The sequence below is a fragment of the Primulina tabacum genome, chromosome 3 (assembly GCF_025594145.1).
Source record: "Primulina tabacum isolate GXHZ01 chromosome 3, ASM2559414v2, whole genome shotgun sequence".
In the NCBI taxonomy this organism is placed as follows: Eukaryota; Viridiplantae; Streptophyta; class Magnoliopsida; order Lamiales; family Gesneriaceae; genus Primulina; species Primulina tabacum.
Genome location: NC_134552.1, coordinates 20,046,051 through 20,069,347, shown reverse-complemented (window position 1 = coordinate 20,069,347; position 23,297 = coordinate 20,046,051). Strand labels below are relative to the sequence as shown.

The following is a 23,297-nucleotide window of genomic DNA, read 5'->3' as shown; positions in this document are numbered from 1 at the left end:
CCTAGTTTTCTTCTCTCAAATTAATAAAAACTGAATTGTGATAGTGTGTGTGTTTTGCCGATATCAGTGTGTGAAAAAGTGTGTAAAATGTGTAAGTGTGTGTGTGGCGTGGGTTTAGATAGTAATTAGGGAATAAATTATTGCTATAATGCGTAATTAACATGTAAATAAAATGCTAATCCTCCACTAATTAAATAAAATCTCTAACTTTAAAATAACTTGCACAAAGCCAACTTTAAAAGTCTTAAAATTCTAAAATTCACTAAATAAATAATTTTAGGCATAAAGGTGCTAAGGCTAAATAAATTATTTAAAACGCCCATCCTCGACTAAAATTAAATTATCACATTTAAAAATTGCCAAAAATCATCACCGATCTTTTCCTCAATTCCGCCTCGAATAATCGCCTGAAACATGAAACTCGAAAAACATTTTAACGTGCATCACTAAGTCATAAATAATTTAAAATAATGCATTTAATTAAATCATGCACTGCTAAACTCAGATTAAAATAATTTAAATGATTTAATAATAATTAAATAAATGCATGGGTTTTACGTGTATGAAATTTGGGCTCTACAGTTTTTCACCGTTGTCTTTAGCCTTTTTTTGTAGTGATTTATAAAGTCATATTAGTTAATAGGGGTGATCACGATGCGGTTTTGCTGTTTTTTTAAAAAAATTAAAATTGAATTGCCATATATATGCGGTCGGTTAATATTTTAAAAAAATAATCGCGATTTTACATGTAGAATTAATCTTACGGTTTTAAGCGGTTTCAGACGGTTGCTGTCGGTTTGTGGTTTTTTTAATGGAAAATATTAAAACTTATATTCTAATTTATTTTAAAACAACAATAATATAGTGTCTTCAAATATAAAATATAGTTCAAATCACACATAGAAAAAACTAGATAAAACAATAATCAAGATTCAAAACTAAGTTAATAATTTAACAACACAACACACTCACAACAAAAATAACATTTACACTATTTATATTTTTTTTTATTTTCAAACTTAAAACAAAATATTGTTGTAAAAGAAATAAATAATCTAATAAATTAAGATGAAGATAAGTTTATTTTGTAGGAGTAATATTTTGAAGAAAGTTGAGATATAATGAATGATGATTTCTTTAATTGAATATGTTTTTTTACAAATATTATAATCTTAGGCCAAATATTATGGCAAACAGTTTGGGCGGTGCAAGTTTAGTGCGGTTCTTGGTAAAAAAATAACCGAACCGCGAATGCGGTGCGGTTTATAATTACTATTTTTAGTCCCGATTTTTATAAAATATTCGGAAAAACTGTGCAGTGCAATACGGTTCGAACTGTGCGGTTGACAAAAAAATTTGATCACCCCTATTAATTAATGAAAAAACATTGGTCATTCATCTAACTTTTTTATATTAAATATTTTGTGATCATGTTATATAGCATTTAAATAAAGTTAATAGATTAAAAGTTCATTTTGCTTCAATGATTGAGTTTGGATTTAATTTTTTTGAATAAATTAAAGTTTCAATTAATATTTGAAAATGAATAATTTTTATCAACTCGAATCTGAACTCATCTATATATCAAAAGATTGATTTTTTTGCTTTTTATATTTACTTATTATTGAATTTTATGTTTTCAAAATATCTATTGATAAACACACATGTATTCATATATTATGAAATACTAGGTATTGGAACCTCAACATTTGAGGTGTTTACCCAGGTTTGTTGTGCAGTATATTATGTTTTCTTTTTGTTGCATATTGGCTGACATACTATAATTAAAAAGAAAATGTAGATCGGATAAAGTATGGTGACAGAATAGGAATAAAGTGTAGATATTATAACAATATGATAATTTGTACATATACTACGGATTTTTTGTGAGTAGCACGTACTTAGAAAGCATAAAAAGTTTAGTTATTTTCGTAGTATTACGAGCTAGGTTTCATTCTTGGTCTCTAGCATTTGAGGTGTACCTGAAAAAAAACCCAATAATAAAGTTAGTTAATTTCTAGCATTTTGGTTGAGATCCAATTATAAAAAGTTAAATAAATGCGAACGAAATTGTTTAGAAACTCTAAGCATATCATGTTAAAGAACTGAGAATGAAACAATTTGGGAGAACAAATCATTTAGCTTGTTTAAATTTTTAATATCGTTGTAAACATAACTATTTGAACGTATTCGCGTCTAAACATTAATATATTTTGAAAACTTATATTATTTATTGTTTTTTTGTTGAATATATCAACAAATCAAAGATTATAAATAGTAGGATGTGATCAAAACCAAGAACGAGCTAGATATATCAGACATTAGGTAATTGTGAGTAATATTGTAAGTTATTTACATACTTAAATGGTTGACAATGGATATATCAGGGGAAAAATACAACGTATCAATGACATGAATAAAAGCTAGTTATGCATTATAAAAAAATAATTTAAACTGATGTAAAGAGTGAGATAAAAACAAGTACTATAAATGAACGTTTTGTTGGATGTTATTCAGAGTTCTTAGTAGTCCGATATTAAATTTTTTGTAAATAAACCATTTTTAGTATATAAGATAAATGTTTAACTATTTGCTTAATGTACATACTGAGGTTGGCGGATAATGTTGAGATTTAGTTCTGTCTCGATATCGATTGCATAGTCTATCAGAAGAGAAAGCTTTGACTCCATATTAAGTGCTCTTCGGAAGATGATGGCCCATACTGGGTTCGAGAAAAGCCTTTTCATTAGTTTCTCAAATTTTTTTTCAAATAGAAAATTGTAGTAACATTGACTGCAGTCGATACATTCACAGTAGCGGTTGTTTTCCATTAGAGTTGGATTTTTAAAAAGTAAGTTTAAACTTTGAGGAGAAAGTATTGGGATATTTGGATATTTAAACGTAAGGTAAAAGAAGGCAAATGAAGTTATATAAATTGTATGAGTTAGGGTGAGTCATATATAAACCATGACACATGGGATGCTTATTTTTTGCCACCTCATTAAAAGTAGATTAACTCTGTTTAACTATTGACAAGTGTAACGAACTAAGTTAGGTTTGCTTGTTGCGGTGTCGAAGGTCTGTTGTTTTTGTAATTGTAAAGATGTTTTGTTTTTTGAATTATTTAGTTGATTAAATATTGCAGCAGTTGTTATTTCGTTTGGTTTACAAAAATAATACAATAATATTTATTTGTAAGTTGAGAGTAAAATAACGATGCTATATATATAAGGTTGGAAAGTTTTGGCTACGATGCAGCACAACATGGTATCATTTAATGTAATTTAAATAATTTGTAGGTGTTCAGATATTTTATAGCTGATTGTATCATTTTGGAAATGTATCTGTGTATATGTTTTTTAACGATTTGGGTAGGGGAAAATTGTCTTTTTTTCAGAGATTTTAAAAAAATAACGCACTACAAATGTTAGGCAAAAAAACAGCAATTTTTTGGAGATCACCAAAACAAATATAGGTACTAATATACATGCTAGACTTTAACATCTATACCAGTGTTTCAGTCTTGTTTAACATGTTTTAAGCTTTCACTTAACAATTTCTCTTTGGATTCTAATCTTCTCTTACCTGTTATACTGGCATGTTGTGTTTTAAGTTCTGTTTCGAAGTGCTCCTTGCATTGCAGGGCTGCTTTCTTGGGATTCAAATAAAGCTACGTTCTCTCGTAACAACTCCTCACCTTTGAAAGTAGAACCTTTATCTTCATAGCTGTGCAATGCTGATGCTGATGCTGATGATGATTCTGAAGCTGGTAGACATGCGATGACTGTGTTTCGAACGAAACTTTTCCCTCTTGCTTTGTTCCACGACGTTCGTAGTTGGAAAATGAATTGTGATGGCATTTCCTGTGGTCGATAAGATAAATGTTGTTGAGCAAGTAGGAGAAGTTTTGTAGTGGCAAGAATTAAGTGTCTTAAAAATATACCTTTTCTTCAGCCTCAATTACATCTTCTCCTGACATACATAGCAACATGCTTGCTTCCTTGTGCTCAACATAAACATGTAAATTCCCAGTACCATCAAACAATTCTGCCTGGAATAGTAACATGTACGTATATCATAAGTAAGACGGCATGTTTTTAATGAGTGTAGGATTTCAGAGTGTATTAGTTACTTACAGGGGTTTTGGACTTGGGAAATTATGGTTGCAATAAAAACATGTAAACTCATAATTGTATGCACCCCGACAAGCTTTAGAGCAATCTGGACAAGCCAGAAAGTATACACAATTCTCTGAGTTTTTTATTGTTATCCTAGCTTTGATCCAAAAGGATTTTACCTGCGAACCAAAGTGTGGATATGTTCGAACTATTTATTTGCCTCAAAGGTAGATAAACAATAGGTAAATAAATACAGACTTACAACTTCATTCAGGCTTAGGATTTGACTGATTTTGTGGATTTGGGAGTCAAATGGTTGGTCTATTTCTTGGTTGGCTTTATCATACAATTTATGGGAAACAACACTTTCAATATATTCTTTATTGCTCTGCAACCTATAAAAAATGGCTTTATGTTAGTTATTTATTTCTGAGAACTATGGAAGAACGTAAATATAAGAAAGAAATATCAGGGAGAAGACAAAAACAGAAATTTGAGGAAAACATAAGCAAAGACAACAAGACAACTGTTCATTCAGCAGGCCTTTTTGTTCAGGATTTTCTTCTTATAAATTGATGTCCCATAATGCAATGTTTGTTGATATCTTGCTTTATTATGGTGCAAAGATAACATAACCATTTTGTGAGTTTATCCACAATATATCGCAAGGAAACTAAAATGTAAAATGCATTTCATATAGCAAGTACATCGCAATTGAATGAAGATAAATCTGAACGTACAAAATAACATGGTCATTAATGAGGTTAGCAATTATCATTGTTTTAGTAGTTCAACTTGTTGTATTGGAGGATCAAATAAGATTGTGCTGTTTGGTACTATTCCAATGGTTAATGCTACAACGATATTATATTTGAATGAGCTAAAGTAAATGTTATGAGGTACAAAAGCGCAAAATATACGACACAATATGTATATTTTTGGAAAAAGCACTCTTCCTTTTTACATAGTGAAAGAAAATAGATTTGATTGTACCATAAAATGTGTTGACAGAAAGTCGCATTCCCTAAAATCACAGGAAGAGTGTGAACATTTTGAGTCAAAAAAAGTGCTTCAGTTTGGAGGAATTCTTCCCATAAGGTGAGAATTAAGGGTCTATGCCTATCAAGTAGAGAAAACAAATATTTTTTGTTTTAGATAATCAGTAAAAAAATGAAATAGAGCAGTAAATGTTCTTTTTTTTTAAAACAATTTCCGACGAAACAAGTAATATTCAGTTTTTCTGACCAAAGTAGCTTACTCTTCATTTACGATTACAAATTCTTGTAAATTTCTTTTTGTCTTCTCAACGAACAGTGGAGGGAAAACATGAATGACACTGCATAATAAGTCTGGAACGGTGAAACACATGAATAAATTTATATATAATGTATTTGTATGATGAAGAAGGAAATCGGAAGAAGAACTTAGCTGATTTGTTTACTTGACACAACTGCCAACTCAGGACATTGTGCAAATGTCGTTAATTGGTAAGCATGGTTAGTAGGCAGCTGTTCCTCTTCATCTGCAAGTTTTATGTATGTACTTCTACCAAGCAACATTTGATGTTTCGCAGATGCAAAAACTGGTGCGTTGCTAGTTATTTCTTTAACTTTAGCATTCCCGATGTAGTATGTCTTGTATAATTGAAGTAATTCGTCCAACTGCTCAACGTCCTGGTCATATATAATTCTTTGAATGGTTCCATTCTATAGAAACAAATAGATAACATAAAAAACATGTTCAATGTAATTTTTTGTCCAAGGATTAAAATGTATTTTACCTCTTTGTCAATGAAACAAGTTTTTGTTGCCTTCCCCATTTTAAGAAACGAATAGGAGTTTTTTCAGAAACAAATACTCTAACAAACCAGTTGCGGATATCTGGCTTCAGATTTGCCAAAGTTGTACATTTCTCTTCTAGTGGCCTGAATGTAAAAAAATAAGAGAAGTTAATGTTCATGAATAATTCACATACAAATACGCATAATTTATCTGAAAAAATCTCTAATTTTGAATTATTCAGACTATAACAAACCTTTTTTTGCAGAGCTGACAATTTCATTTAAATAGGCTAAAAGCATACACATGGATATTTAATAAATTTTTGTATGCAATGCTTTTGTTAATGAAAAGATAAGAAAGATAAAAACTAACCTGCGTCAATAAGCATGTGCAACATCCAAAACTTCAAGGTATACTATATTTTTAGTGCATTTAACGCTCTGAACTAATGGTGTTGGTGGTCTAATAAGTACCTTTACTTGATCCATATTCTTAGCTCTCGATAATGCAACATATAGTTGTCCATGTGAAAAAACCGGTTCTTTTAGATAAAAAATACCAACAAAATCTAAATTTTGACCTTGTGCTTTGTTAATAGTCATTGCGTAACATAAACGTACTGGAATTGTTTTCTTTTAAATGGAATAGATGAAAAATCATCATGCGGAGATTCCAACGTTATTCGAGGAATGAAGGCGGGTTTTCCTGCATGTGTGCCTACTGAAATTTCCGCATAAATAACATTTTTACTAAAACCCTTGCAAAGTAAACATGTACCATTGCAAAGCCCTTCAGTTGGATTAATATTTCGTAACAACATGATTGGTGAATTTATTTTAACAGTTAATTTGTGTGGAGGAAGTCCTTGAGGAGTTAAACAGTGGAATAAATCTTCCTGATCTGGTATTATACAACTGCTTGTGTTCTCGTCACAGCTATAGTAGGTAGTTTTTTCTCCAGGAAATTTATTTATAAGAACATCATTGATTTCGTGAACAAAGTCATTTCTTGTTGCAAGTGTTGCGCGTTTTACAAATAAAGAGATATCTAAATTAGAATCAGTAATGTTTGGGAACACCATGTTTATTAACGTATTCAAAGACGTAATGTCATCTGTGAATGAGATGTTTATGTGAGATGGGATATGGATTTCATTGTCTTTGTTAGTAACTTCAGTCCCATTACCAATTTTCCACAACCAAGATGAGATGTTAGAATCAATTAATGCACGCATATTTATTTGGAGTTTTATTTTAGTTAGCTGATTCCATAATGGTGACATAACAATGGAAGCATCTATAATATCATCCTTTGTGCTTTTTAGAATAACGGGCAATGTTTGACGAAAATCACCACCAAATACAACAAGTTCGCCGCCAAATAATAATTTCGAGTCCATAATGTTGATCGAGCAAAACTTGCACCTGTGGAATCCTTAATAAAAATATGGTTTTGTGCTCAAAATTAATCGCAAGTGCACGATGTCAAGTAATAGTATAATGTACGTGAGTACGAGTATCGTTCCACTAGAGACTGTGTTTGACAATTATTATTTTCAGTTAATAAATCTTTAGCAACGAAAATTGATTGAATGATTACTACTATGCTCAAATAAATATGCAAATAAAATGATTCAAGAATGGAATAATGAATTATAATATGTAAAATGGTTGATTAAAAATTCAATGAGAGATGAATTTGTTGGGAATATCGGTTCACCTACCCCTCGTTAATTAATTAATTCGTTCGATAATGATTATATCCTTCCGATAGGATTTTCTATTCAATTGAACACACTCTCTCGAGCTATGCCAAACTAATTCTACTCAATAAAGTAATTAAATGTCTTTAATTATTTATTAAGAGCGAATTGCATGTCGATCTATGAAACCCCCTAGTTTTCGACCCTTAGGACTATAACTATCGGCGTGTATCCAATTTATATATCTATGTAAATTGTAGATCCACGGATTATACTACTCGTTCCTAGCACAAGTTATTCTCTCAAACTCAGTCGCAATATAAAATTGTTATTAAAGTTAGTTACGCTTTAACAACACGATAAAACAATAGTATAATCAAGAATACATCAAAAATCGATATGTAAATTAATTATATCAAAGTTTGGGGTAGGATCCCCTTAAATCCCAACAAATATTAAAGTTTAGCTACTCAAATTCATATTAGAAATAAACAAAACTAAGTTTAAATGATAAAAACTAGATTAAAAATACTAGGCTAGACGAAAATGCGAGGAACGACGCCCGGAAATCTTCGAATCTTCAACTCCAAGCGCAAAATTCTCTCCCAAGCTCGCGGCGGCTGCTCAATGAAGTCTGAATGACCCTAAAAACGTCCAACCCCCCTTTCCATATCATCCCCATCCACAACATAAGGTAAGGAATCGGCCAAGGATTATTTCCAAAAATAAACGGAGCTCGGGCGGTAGAATAATACCACTCGAGCGCCACATCTTCTGTAATTTCTCTTGGGGAATGCGGCATTCGCGCTCGGGCGGTAATATGCACTAAAACATGTAAAAACCACGTCTATCAAATGTCTTGTAACATTTCATTGAATTTTTCAATAATACTATGCCTAGCCATCGTAGCCTCATCCCAAATAATGAGTTTTGCTAGTGTTATTAAATGTGTTAATGCACTTTGTTTACTAATACTATAGGATTTGATATTGTTGTCCTCTAAAGGAATTTTAAATCTTGAATGAGAAGTTCGACCTCCTGGAAGCAAAGATGCTGCGACCCCTGAAGTTGTTGTAGCTATTGCTATGTCACCAGCGGAGCGAATTGTAGCAAGAAGAGCTTTATACAGAAAAGTTTTTCCAGTACCTCCAGGGCCATCAATGAAGAAAGCAGTTGGTAGATCATTATGCACATGATGTAAGATTTGATTGTAAGCATTTTTTTGTTCTAAATTTAATTTCTCAACAGCTAATAGGTCCTCCACAGGAACAGTAATGTCGCGTTCAGATTGTAATTCTTTTGCTAAGCTATCATCCTAACTTTGGCTCACATCTTTGTCTAAATGGAAAAAGTCATCCAATTTTTTCCCCATGGAATAAAGATAATTGTCAACTATGTCTAGAACTTTGTGACTAATTACAGTGGGAGTAAGAGCTTTGTTTTGAGAAAAATCTTCTGAGAGAAAATGCTGGTATTTTAACCATAATTGAATAGGATTTTTTGGGTAGCAAAAAACAAGAACAGTAGCAAACAATTGTCGCAAAGCATGAGGCATTAGGTAAGCAGCAGCTCTTCGATACACATATCAGCAGTGTTGCCATTTTCTATCAGGCCTAACATTTGTGCGGCATATCTGAATGTTGTGAAGATTAACTCATTGACTATTCTTAAATCTTTAAAAGAAACTGGTTTTCTGACATGCATTAACAACAATTTTAAATAAAACTTTTCATTGTTAGAAGGACGACAACTAAAAATTCGGCCTATGACCTCCTGCTTTTTATGAGGTTCCCACTCTTTGGAATCACTGTGCCAAGTAAAATATTCGGGGAATTCGACATATAAGCAATTTAGCTTTTGAGCGTAATTATTATATTTGTTCATGTGGAAAAATTGTGTTAAAATAGTCTTTTTATTCGTTGGATTGTTAGCAATGCTGAACACTGATTGATTAGCAGCTAATGTTACAACTTGTTCATTTTCTAAATGAATCGGTAAACATATAACAGATGAGTGTACATGGTTAAGATCAAAGCTGAAAATTCGCCAGGCAGATTCAGGAGGTGAAATCCATCTAGTAGATTGAAAATTCTTTGCCTCATCAACAAGGTGTTATTGTTCATTTTCGTGTAATCTATATAAAATTTTGTCATGTCCTTTGTATATATACTTGTAAATATATTTTATAGCTTGAATTGTCGAACATATTTCGACATTAATGTGGCAATTAAATTTAGCAAGCAAATATGGACTGTAAGGAACGACCCAACGACTATCAAGTGACGCACCCCTTATAGTAATAACATTTTTGTCATTTCGGCGACGATATATCGGGTATGAATTCGTTCCATATCTAGTGTTTTCTGAGAATTCTTTAGGGTAACTATATTTGCAACACCCTTTTTTCATACAAGGACATGCTGGATTAAGCAAACCACAGGGACCATGGATCTTATGTTTCACTACTAATGAGAACGAATATGGATTAGAGTGTGGATCAGACAACTCTGCACAAACAATTCTATCAAACGCCTCAGGATGAAACATTTTTGCAGCCTGATTTAAAATGAGCAGAAAATGGGCATGAGGTAAGCCTCTTTTTTAAAATCTTATTACACTTGTGTACGCAATAACATGGCCAAAGATATCCTTTTTAAATAGCTCATATGTTAAAACTCGAAGTTTTACATGAAAAATCCTGGATATTAAATCAGGCCTATTCTGAATTTCATTAAATGGAAGGCAAAAGAGCTTTTATTTCATGCCAATTTGGATTTGAAGTTATTGTTAAAAAAATATCAGGTTTACCAAAACGTTGAACTAAAGCGATAGCATCCATATATCTTTTACGCATATCTCTAGGGCCTCCAATGAATGACGTGGGTAATATTACACGTTTTCCAATGTCGGAGCCTATTTCACGTCCTTGCGCAATACTATCCAATAACCCATTGTAGGCCTCATTGCATAAGCGGTTTTGCATGTCTGAAGTTCTAAAAAATTCTAACCTTGAGGTTTCTATTTTAATATACATGTCAACTATGCACTGTTGTAAAAGCCTACCAATATGCAGTATGAAGGACATATCATTATTTCTTATTTGCAACTTGTAACAATAATATTTCCGGCACGACACCTTTGAACGTTGGGTCCTGTTTTTTTTTTTTTGAAGCTACAAAAAAAAAGGATTGCTAAGGACAAAATACCATAACAAATGTGTAATGGATCTTAAATATTACACGAAAAGTACCTTGTACTTCAGTGTTTATAAAAAAATCTGTGCTGGTTGCATTTTCTATGCAATTGGTGGTTTGACCACTACAAATTGGCCTAGGCTGCATTTTCATTTGTGTGTGGTCTAATCTTTTAATGTCTCGATGCCAACCAGATTCTCCGTTTGGAAATATGAGAGGGTATTGCAAAGGATCATAATAACCAAAGTAATGTTTAATTATTTGAGGGCAATTGCTTTTTGGGTACACTTGTATATGTTGACCTATGCATTGATTGTCCTCATTAGATTCTAGCCATATTCCAGCAACCTGAGGCACAGTGGGCCGATTAAAAACTCGTTGATCAGTAGCAGGGTCAGCCAGCAGAGCAATCTTATATTCGTTCAAATTTTCAATACAATTCAAACTGCGGGAAAATTTTCCATATGGATTTTTTGTTAAAATTTGAATTAATTTTTCTGTAAGACTTTCTTTAAATTTTGATTTAATAGACACCCGATTAGACGTTTCGTGTTCAGTATCGAAGAAATACAGCTGTAGGTTTTTTTTATTTTTGTTATCTGGCCATATTAATTGGTCTATAAAATGATAAAGCTGGCCTTGTACACGAAATGTATAAATTCTAGCATTTCTTCTAGCTAAAGTTTCGTCACAATGTACTCCCATTGACGTGAAAGCAAACATGTTATTGTAACTACGAACGCGCGTATTAAATTCTTTTGCATCGTCGTCATTACCAATATACAGTTGAATCGAATCAGAAGGCATTTCTGAACATAAAATATTTATTTCTCCCGATGAACAACAAAATGTTGGTGGTTCGCTATATATGCGCCGAGCACCACAATATTTACAATCAGACACATTAGGTAGCACATCTGGAGTATTTGCTATATACAATAATAGGTCAATCTTAGAATTTTCTACGTCCAGCCCATGCAAACCATGTGACTTATTTTGTTTGCGTCGATGCATATTTTTTTCTAGCTTACGATCATTTCGTTTATGAGAGTTCTTAATCATGTTTATATCTACTGAGTTTTCTTTTTTCTGTCGCGGCAACATGGCTAATTTATAGTATCAAGCAAATCAGAATTATCTAAACTTAAGACTATTAGTATACCGATATAAGAAACTGTGAGATTTAGCTGGCTATGACAAGAGAAAATAAAAATTCAAAGTAAAATATAGCATATGATTTGGCACCACAAAAGCTAATAATCAAAAGATGTGTACACTAATAAACATAAACAGGAAAACCAACATATATAGCAAAAGGCCACGAGTGCTGAAATATGAACTAATAACTTCGTAATAAATTATCAAACCTACATATATAGCAAAAGGCCACGAGTGCTGGAATATGAACTAATAACTTCGTAATAAATTATCAAACATGTATGTAGTGTGAGTGGAAGAAATAGCCATATGTTTTATTTGTTGAAGATTCTCAATGATGACACAGCTAGTACAATGTAACAAACCAAAAGTAAATCTGCATATTAACAGTAGGAAAAAGTGTTTGAGCGCAGCAAAATAACAAGAAAGTAGTTGGCAAGCATACAAAAGAAGCTATAACCATAAGCTATATAGTGAAGAGAGCTTGAATATATAGGTTGCCAATTTATTATAGCAGCATTTCTTTTTTTGGTAATAAATGATGCGTACGTTGCGCCATGCCGCGGTTACTTAGCCGTTCGTTCAAACAACAAACATACAAGTCATGTCAATTCCAAATTAAATATAAAATCCTTAGTTGTCTGATAGTGCCTGTGACAGTGGTATTACTTAGAGAGAGGCTGTTTCTGAGACATTTTTTGTAGAACCAATTTATCACCACCAAAATTAGTAGGAACGCAAAAATAATACATATCACCAAAACGGAGTTTTTTGCAGAACCAAGGTACCACCACCGAAATTAGTAGGAACGCGAAAATAATGTCTACCATCAAAATAAACCAGCTGCCAACATCTAAGTAAATTAACAAAGATTTGAAAACGCTGAATTTTTGAAGAAACTATACTTCTAAAGGCTCAATGAAGTTCGACATTTAGTCTTTTTTTGACCGGTAAGCCATTTTTCACTGAAAGCACATTATTTTTTACTCCCGAAAAAAGGAAAAATTATACATTTTCTTGACGGCAAATAAAAGAACAATAAAATAACCTAAATGGTTTATTTCCTCAAACACAACGGCAGCGAATTTTGCAGATAAAAAAAATTAGTTTTAAAACATTTTACAAGCAAAATAAAAACACTAAATTCCTCATATAAAATCCAAATTAGTTCGTGGCTGAGCAAAGTGGTAAAAAAATAAACAGAAAAACCAAAAAAATCGCAAACCATAAGAAAACACAAGCATGTAGAACAGGAAATCAAATTTTAAAAAGGTACGAAATCTAACAAACCACTGCCAAAGCAACAGAAAGACAAATAAAACGCAGGACACTGATAACAAGCCGAAACAAACAAGAAGGGCCTATTCCCTTGTATTTCTCACCGAACAAATCATCTGAAAACAAAATAATATACAAAGTAGGTGCATTTTAGGAGCAAGGAAGCAGAAGGAAAGCCTTACTCATTTCTGTCTCCCACTTCCCAGCGGAAGGGAAACCGGTGCTTCACAAGGTTAAAAAGAAAAAACCCATTGGCAGAACATAGATTTTTTAACTGGTAGGACATCATTCCGAAAAAGTTTTAACCAAGCATGAGGAGTGTGGGGACCCGAACCTAATTCATCTTCTTAATCATTATTAATATCATTTAATTAATCTGGGTCTAAATTTTTTTTTAAATATATAAATGAGGAACATATGAACTAAATCTTATTTCATTTACAAGATCAATATCCAGATCTAAGTGCAAGTCTTGTACAAAAGTAAATCATAACAAACTATTGTTCGTTCACTACATGTCAGGTGATGTAACAGATCTACTTCTAAGTCCGGATCTCCACACTAATCTTGAATCTCTCATCCTCTTCGTGACCCTGATCCTGTCCCACCTGTTGTCATGCACACATACAAACACAACAACAGCCGGATAACTCCGGTGAGAAATACATCCCAGTATAAATAATGCATACATGCAATCATATAACAAATATAAAAGCATGGAACAGATATCAATAGCATGTATCAAATCTGAAAAACATGAATCGATATAAAGCTGTAAATCAACTCTGGACTCGTCATCTCAGACTCGACTCATCTCTAATCTAGGGATCCCGGTTCCTGGACATTGGCACAATATACCGTATCTCCGCAATAGAAGCTGATCCGCCCCTACACAACATCGATATAAACTAAACATCCAGTGTCTTGGCATATCCACCAAAGACTTGGCATATCCGCCAATAACTAGGCATCTCCGCCCATGACTCAATATACGCTTTACTATAACTCAATAGACTAAGCATATTAATCTCATAAAATGCAAATATCAATGCAATAAATAAAGTATGTGGTTTTTGGGAAACTCAAGTCAAATCAAACTCGAGTCGTATCTTCCCGGTTCAACATTGATTTATACCTTTATTTTATCGATATGATGAAGTCGAAGTCTCGAATTCAAGCTATCAATATCAAATCTGAAATGACATTTCCAATAGGCACAATATCAATATCCAATCTTAATCAATCCTGGATATAATCAGAACTCAATCAAATTCCGTTTCAACGGCATAACGGCACAATCTCAATATACCCAGCGATACAATATCAATCAGATATTGATCTCAATATCTCATACTCGATAACAATACAATCTGATATCAAATCAACTCTGAAAATCATAACAATTTCATACGGTATCTGTTCTTCAATCCGGTTTCGATTATACAATGTCTGATATCGCAAGAACACCATATATGAATCATATCTGATTCCTTCAATATCATAATTTCAAAGCATAACAAAATATAAGAAAACTTACGTCAAGTTGAAGCTCTCGTCAATAAAAACACGGTACTGAAGTCGGATTGAAATTCTGACGGGCGGATTTTGCACAATCACAAATCTAAAATATGAAAAGGCATAAGGATTTTCTTCCTAGGCGCTTCGGTCCTTTCTTCTGATTTTCGTGAAGGGAAATGATACTTTGCATTTTATATATGCATGGTGAAGTACATGTGGCTCTTCCTTTACTCAGTACGTCTCGCGCATATGCACGACCCTCCTCGACGCATATGCACGAGACATTCTGCCCCGGCGCGTGTCTTCTCGGCAGCTCGCGCATATGCGCGCCCTCTCCCGGCGCATATGCGCGAGGTTCTCTGCCATACTCGCGCATATGCGCGCGGCTGGGTCGCGTATATATGCGCCCGGCTGGGTCGCGCATATACGCGAGGCTCATCCTCGCACAGAATTCAAGTCTTATTTCTGTCTTTCCCGGTTCGATCCGTTTCATCTAAAATCACATCAATTATCAACAAATCATTTCAGATTATAATAATGTAATTCTCGGGCATTACACTTCTCCCCCCCTAAGACACGATTTCGTCCCCGAAATCACAGGCAATCAAATCAGATACAATAAGGAGTGGAGAATTGAAGCTAAATAAGAAGACTCACATCAGTTAAATAACTCTGGGAATCTATGCCTCATATCGGATTCAGTTTCCCACGTAGCTTCTTCGATGCCATGACGACTCCACTGAACTTTCACAAGCGGAATAGTCTTCGTTCTGAGTTGCTTTTCTTTACGATCAAGAATCTGAAATCGGCTTCTCGAAGTAACTCATTGTTTCATCTAGTTCAGGCTCGTCTGGCTGAATAATATGTGAAGCATCAGAAATATACTTCCGCAATAACGATACATGAAAGACATCATGTATTCCAGATAGAGAAGGCGGTAATGCGAGTCGATAGGCACGATCTCCTATCTTCTCATGAATCTCGTACGGCCCAATATATCGTGGAGACAATTTCCTTTTCTTGCCAATTCTGACAACGCCTCTGAAAGGAGAAATCTTCAGAAATACTATGTCTCCTGCCTCAAATATCAACGGTCTACGTCGAACATTAGCATATTTGGCCTGTCTATCTTGAGCTGTCTTCATTCTCTTCTGAATCAGCTTCACTTTCTCAGTCATATCTCTAATCATGTCAGGCCCAATCTCAGGTACCTCAGAGATATCGTCCCAATACAGAGGGGATCTGCACTTCTTACCGTACAACGCTTCAAATGGTGCCATCTCAATACTCGTCTGATAGTTGTTGTTGTACGAAAACTCACAAAGTGGCAATGAATCTTGCCAAGTAGTGCCAAAATCAAGCACTACAGCTCTCAGCATATGCTCCAGTGTCTGGATAGTCTGCTCTGACTGTCCATCGGTCTGTGGATGATATGCAGTACTCAGATGTAACGTCGTACCTAGAGCTTTCTGCAAACTGTGCCAAAAGTGCGAAGTAAACCGAGAATCACGGTCTGATACAATCGACTTCGGCACTCCATGCAATCTGACCACTTCTCTGACATAGATCTCTGCCTTCTGGTCATGTCTGTACGTCATCTTGTACGGAATAAAACGTGCTGATTTGGTTAATCTGTCAATTACCACCCAAATCGCATCACAACCTCTGGAGGAATGTGGTAACTTCGTCACGAAATCCATAGAAATGTGATCTTATTTCCATTCAGGAATAGATAAGCTCTGTAACAAACCTCCTTGTTTCTTTCTTTCGGCTTTCACCTGCTGGCAATTCAGACATTTGGATACAAGTTCAGCAATATCAGCTTTCATTTGTTTCCACCAAAACTGTCTTTTCAAATCATTATACATCTTTCTGCCACCAGGATGAATACTGAATCGACTGCTATGCGCTTCTGACAATATCCGTCGTTTCAAATCTGAAACATTTGGCACAACAAGACGATTATTCACATATAACACACTGTCACGAACCTGATACTCGGATCGATGCCCTGCTCTGACCATCGCTATCGAGTTCTGAACATTCTGATCAACTTTCTGAGCCACTTTAATTCTGAAAATCAGCTCTGGTTCGAATTGGACAGCATATGATCTCAATGGTTTACAATCTGTCTCAAATACTAATCCAAACAAACAGCAATCTTCTATCAAATACTGCATCAAAACACAACCCAATCATCTGTGAGAAGCATCGCAATAAACAACAAAATCACCAGTACCTGACAGAATAGTCAACACCGGAGCACTGGTCAATCTCTTCTTCAACTCTAGAAAACTGGACTCATAATCTTCCGACAGAATAATCGTCGATAATATCCTGTCAGACCCATAAAACTGCATATCTCTGGCACAGATGTCGGTCTCGTCCAGCTGATCACGACCTCAACTTTGCTAGGATCAACAGAAATACCATCTCCAGATATAATGTGACCCAGAAATACAACATGTCTCAACCAAAACTCACATTTCGACATCTTAGCATACAATTTCTCAGCCCTCAGAGTTCTCAAAACAATTCTCAAATGCTCAGCATGATCAATCATATTCTTCGAATATATCAGAATATCATCAATGAATATAATCACAAACTCATCAAGGTACTTCTGAAACACACGGTTCATCAGACCCATAAACATAGCTGCAGCATTCGTCAAACCAAACGGCATGACAATAAACTCATAATGTCCATACCTGGTTCTGAAAGCTGTCTTCGAAATATTAGAATCTCTAACTCTCAGCTGATGATATCCAGATCTCAAATCGATCTTGGAATATACAGAAGAGCCCTGCAACTGATCAAATAAATCATCAATACGAGGCAAAGGGTATTTGTTCTTTACCGTAGCCTTGTTCAGTTGCCGGTAGTCAATGCAGAGTCTCATTGAACCGTCTTTCTTTCTAACAAACAATACTGGAGCACTCCAAGGCGAAACACTCGGTCTGATGTAACCCTTGGCCAGTAAATCTTCCAACTGCTCTTTCAATTCTTTCAACTCAATCGGTGCCATTCTGTACGGAGCTCTAGAGATCGGAACTTTACCTGGCATCAACTCAATGCTGAAGTCTATCTCTCGTATCGGAGGCAAACCCGGAATCTCATCTGGGAAGACATTAGGAAACTCACATACCACTGGCAAGTCAGCCAATGATGGGCTCGATTTCAGTAAGTCAACTAAATATACAAGGAAAGCCTCTGCTCCTTTCTGTAATAACCGAGTCATAGATAACGCAGATATCAAAGGAATTCTCGATCTAGAAACCTTACCATAAAATTTCCATTCGTCAGCCATCTCAGGTCTGAATCTCACAATCTTATGGAAACAATCAACGGTAGCTCTGTACTTGGTCAGCATATCAATACCGATAATACAGTCAAAATCAGACAATCCAAGTACAATGCAGTCTAACTCAATCTCATGACTGTCATACTGTAGTACACAATGTTTAACAGAATTCACTGAAATCAAACATGTCCCCAACAGAGAAGAGACAAACACTACAGCAGATAAAGACTCAATAGACAATGCATGACTCAATGCAAATCGTTCAGATATAAATGTATGAGAAGCACCCGTATCTATCAATACATAAGCAAGGTAACCACATAAAGAACAGTTACCTGCAACATCATCATCTGGTGCTTCCTGGGCCTGTTCCTCTGTCAAAGCAAATACTCTGGCCTGCTGTCTAGGAGGCTGGCTAACTGTCTGGCTTTCTCCTGTCCTCTACTGTGATAGAGTAGTAGTCGGTGGTGGCTGGAAGGAATGAACAGCTGATGATCGTCTATCAGTCTGAGCCACTGATCCAGATGATTCTGCTCCCTGGGATCCCTGGGAACCTCTCTGTGGACATACTCTGGCAAAGTGTCCCTGCTGTCTGCAGATACGGCAACTACCAATCACTCCCTGGCATTGCTCGGTCATATGTCTTCCTCCGCAAGTTCTGCAATAAGCCTTGGTATAACTCTGGCTCTGTCGGGAACCACTGGAGCTAGAAGAACTGCTGCCAGACTTCTTAAACTGTTTTCCTCTGGCTTTCAGCTAATCTTTCTTTCCACCACTGCTGCTGCCACTCTCAAATCTGGGAGGTGGTTGCTGTGGTCTTGGTGCTGGAGGAACATAGGAAGCTCTTTTCTGCTTCATCAGACCCGCTTCTGCTCCTTTGGCTCTGTTCAGGGCATCAGCAAAGTTATTTGGTCGCCCGGTATTCACCAATGTAAAGATCTCAGGATTCAGCCCATTAATGAACTGATCAGCAACAGCTTCTTCATTCTCGGCCATGTGTGGAGCAAAACGCAACAAGGTAGAGAATTTTGCCGTACTGTCTCAAATTTGTGAACTCTACACCCTTGTCCCTTCTATACGACACTGGGAAAAATCTTTGGTAGAACTCAGTTTTAAAGACATTCCAAGTGATATTCGTACCTCGATGCTCCAATGCTCTCTTTGTCGTGATCCACCAGTTCTTTGCAACGTCATGCAACTGGTGCCCAATCAATCGGACTCGGAGCTCATCTATGTAATCCAATGAATCAAACAGCATCTCAATATCATCTAACCAACCCTCACAATCAATAGAAGTCTCTGTTCCTTTCAGGGTTGGTGGTTTGAATGACTGAAATCTCTTCAGTAGCGTTTCCATCGGAATTGCTGTTACATCCATCGGATTAGCTGAAGTACTACCCTGTTCCGGGATTCTTCGAGGAGGCATATCTGATTATCAAAAGGGTTAGCAATCACATTTGACAAATCTGTCTCAGTCCCCTTCTGATTATCTTACCTCTGATCAAGAATCGGTTCTGATTCATTCTCAAGAATACACGTTACCAATCAAATCAGATAGTCAAGTAAACATGTATTATATAAAGCAGTAACACATGCTAGCATTCAAAAGCAAGGAAGAAAACTCAATCTACCCCGCTCACTAGCTTCTATCTCATTCTAAGGAACCTACAGTTCTGGAACCTACTGCTCTGATACCACCTGCTGTGGGGACCCAACCTAATTCATCTTCTTAATCATTATTAGGATCATTTAATTAATTTGGGTCTAAATTTTTTTTTAAAATACATAAATGCGGAACATATGAAATAAATCTTATTTCATTTACAAGATCAATATCCAGATCTAAGTACAAGTCTTGTACAAAATTAAATCATAACAAACTACTGTTCATTCACTACATGTCAGGTGATGTAACAGATCTACTTCTAAGTCCGGATCTCCACGCTAATCTTGAATCTCTCATCCTCTTCGTGAACCTGATCCCGTCCCACCTGTTGTCATGCACACATACAAACACAACAACAGCCGGATAACTCCGGTGAGAAATACATCCCAGTATAAATAATGCATACATGCAATCATATAACAAATATAAAAGCATGGAACAGATATCAATAGCATGTATCAAATCTGAAAAACATGAATCGATATAAAGTTGTAAATCAACTGTGGACTCGTCATCTCAGACTCGACTCATCTCTAATCTAGGGATCCCGGTTCCTGGACATTGGCACAATATACCGAATCTCCGCAATAGAAGCTGATCCGCCCCTACACAACATCGATATAAACCAAACATCCAGTGTCTTGGCATATCCGCCAAAGAGTTGGCATATCCGTCCATGACTCAATACACGCTTTGCTATAACTCAATAGACTAAGCATATCAATCTCATAAATTGCAAATATCAATGCAATAAATAAAGTATGTGATTTTTGGGAAACTCAAGTCAAATCAAACTCGAGTCGTATCTTCCCGGTTCAACATTGATTTATACCTTTCTTTTATCGATCTGATGAAGTCGAAGTCTCGAATTCAAGCTATCAATATCAAATCTGAAATGACATTTCCAATAGGCACAATATCAATATCCAATCTTAATCAATCCTGGATATAATCAGAACTCAATCAAATTCTATTTCAATGGCATAACGGCACAATCTCAATATACCCAGCGATACAATATCAATCAGATATTAATCTCAACATCTCATACTCGATAACAATACAATCTGATATCAAATCTTAATCAAATCAACTCTGAAAATCATAACAATTTCATACAGTATATGTTCTTCAATTCGGTTTCGATTATACGATGTCTGATATCGCAAAAACACCATATATGAATCATATTTGATTCCTTCAATATCATAATTTCAAAGCATAACAAAACATAAGAAAACTTACGTCCAGTTGAAGCTCTCGTCGATAGAAACACGGTACTGAAGTCGGATTGAAATTCTGACGGGCGGATTTTGCACAATCACAAATCTAAAATATGAAAAGGCGTAAGGATTTTCTTCCTAGGCGCTTCGGTCCTTTCTTCTGATTTTCGTGAAGGGAAATGATACTTTGCATTTTATATACGCATGGTGAAGTACATGTGGCTCTTCCTTTACTCGGCACGTCTCGCGCATATGCGCGACCCTACTCGGCGCATATGCGCGACCCTACTCGGCGCATATGCGCGATACATTCTGCCTCGGCGCGTGTCTTCTCAGCAGCTAGCGCATATGCGCGCCCTCTCCCGGGAGTTCTCTACCATACTCGCGCATATGTGCGGGTCTTGTTGCGCATATGCACGATGTTCTCTGCCTACCTCGCGCATATGCGCCCGGCTGGGTCGCGCATAGCTCATCCTCGCATATAATTCAAGTCTTATTTCTGTCTTTCCCAGTCCGATCCGTTCCGTCTAAAATCACATCAATTATCAACAAATCATTTGAGATTATAATAACAAAATTCTCGGGCATTACAAGGAGAACACGAGGACATTGGTGATGGGCTAGAAAAGTTAGATGGAGCTTTTGAGCTTGAACAAAGAACATGTACAACAAAATCAAAAGAATAAGTTGTCGTCCAAAGGAAAAATCCTAGAGGTAAATTTCAGGATGTGAATATTTTCTGATGAATTGATTGGAATGAATGTGTTAAAAATTTTAGATATTATGGGATATTTGAAATCTCTATTTTTTATTGAGTATAAATGTATGGAAGCGAATGCAACACATCTTATTATATTTAGTTTTTTTAAATAATAAGGTAACCATGCACAAGAAATTGATTTCCTGTTGTCCCGAAATGACCTATCTCTGACAGCATTCGGTTTCCATACATTTCATGCTCTGAAGCCACAACATTCATGTTTAATTTAATGATCTGGGTTCTCCACCCTTTGCAGCAGTTGGTTACCAAAGATTTTCTCTATTAAATGATGGCCTGAGGTCATGCAAGCTCGAAATAGTGATTTTCGCCTTTAAAACAGAGGTAAAAATTAGGACAGAAGCAAAAAAACCGCAGAACGTAAGGAAACCCAAGAACAAAAAACAGGAGACAAAGCTAAAAGACAAAACAGAAGCCCTAAAACTACTCTCTGAGCGACGAAGAGTGGGAAAAAACGCAGGCCACTGGTAGCAAGCAATAACAAAAAAGAACCACCGATTCCCTTGTATTGTGTTCCTGTCATTGGAAAGATAATCTCGAAGCAAAATCATTAAACAAATCGGTTCATTTTAGGAACAAGACAACAGCATAATCAGCTCACTTATTTTTTTCTCCACTCCCCAATAGAAAGGAGATCGGCAAGTCAAAAACGTAAACGTTAAAACCCATAAACAAAACAGAGGAAAACATATAAGCACAAAATCTCGAATATATACAACACTAAGGGCAAATAATTTCAGGTAAAGCATACGGCAGGTAGGGGAAGTAACACAAGCAGACCATCAAACCAAACCATTTACCAAAGTAGTTCATTTTAGGAGCAAGACATCGGTAGGACCAACTCACTTATTTCTCTCTTGCGCTCCCAAGCAAAATGGCAATCGCTGCTTCAAAGCCCTAAAAATATAAAAAGGGAGTAGAGCATAAGAAGACATATAAACACAGAACGTCGAATTTGCACGACACTAAGATAAAAAAAAAAGCAAGAGAAAGAACGCGTCCGATAAGGAATAAAGCACAAGTAAAAAAGCATATTCAAGCAAATCCAAGGAAAACACACACCCAAATATCGCTTTCCAAGGCGAAGGAGAGTAGCAAAGGGGATTGAATAAGCAAAATGGAGACCGCTGATTTAAAACCCTAGCCATAAAAACCCATGAGTAGAACAGAAGAAGACATGTAAGCACGGAAGCTCGAATTTACGCAACGCTAAGATATAAAAAATCAAAAGAAACAACGCGTCGGGTAGGGGGGAAAGCACAAGTGAGAAACCAGATTCAAGCAAATCCAAGGCAAACACAGACCCAAATATCGCTTTCCGAGACAAAGGAGAGTAGCAGAGGAGATTGAGCCGCGCACAAGATGGTAAATAGAGGTGGGCGTAAGGCAGATGCTAACTGAGAAGAAGGTTAACAACGTACGAGGCAGGGAACGAAAGGAGTTTGGGAAGAAAGGGCAGCAAACAGATGGAAAACAGAACGAAGGGAAAGAGAGCACCGAACACCACACCTCTGAGACTGAGACAGGCACTATTTCCTTGACATCACAACCTCTTTGCTGAGTGGAGAACCTAGCGT

The 23,297-nt window shown here is 35.7% G+C and overlaps 1 protein-coding gene and 1 long non-coding RNA gene across 8 annotated transcripts; both read right to left on the bottom strand.

The window, feature by feature from the left end:
- Positions 1-3,441: 3,441 nt before the first annotated feature.
- Positions 3,442-4,048, bottom strand: LOC142540973 (uncharacterized). The gene is made up of 2 exons (XR_012819195.1): positions 3,944-4,048; positions 3,442-3,863 (listed from the first exon to the last, which is right to left on the bottom strand). It is a non-coding gene; the product is annotated as an uncharacterized LOC142540973 (long non-coding RNA).
- An 86-nt stretch (positions 4,049-4,134) lies between these two features.
- On the bottom strand, positions 4,135-22,984 carry LOC142540971 (uncharacterized). Of its 7 annotated transcripts, none has more exons than XM_075647488.1 (7): positions 22,783-22,984; positions 22,567-22,617; positions 12,231-12,329; positions 5,899-6,042; positions 5,560-5,824; positions 4,381-4,513; positions 4,135-4,297 (listed from the first exon to the last, which is right to left on the bottom strand). In XM_075647488.1, exons 1-5 carry the CDS (start codon positions 22,866-22,868, stop codon positions 5,716-5,718), a joined length of 489 nt encoding a protein of 162 aa, XP_075503603.1. In that variant the 5' UTR covers positions 22,869-22,984; the 3' UTR covers positions 4,135-4,297; positions 4,381-4,513; positions 5,560-5,715. The 7 variants fall into 7 exon arrangements, with proteins under 7 accessions (XP_075503603.1, XP_075503605.1, XP_075503604.1 ...); XM_075647490.1 differs by having other exon boundaries at positions 4,182-4,297; positions 4,373-4,513; XM_075647487.1 differs by lacking the exons at positions 4,135-4,297; positions 4,381-4,513 and adding exons at positions 4,530-4,972; positions 5,112-5,237 and having other exon boundaries at positions 5,377-5,824.
- Between the last annotated feature and the right edge of the window lie 313 nt (positions 22,985-23,297).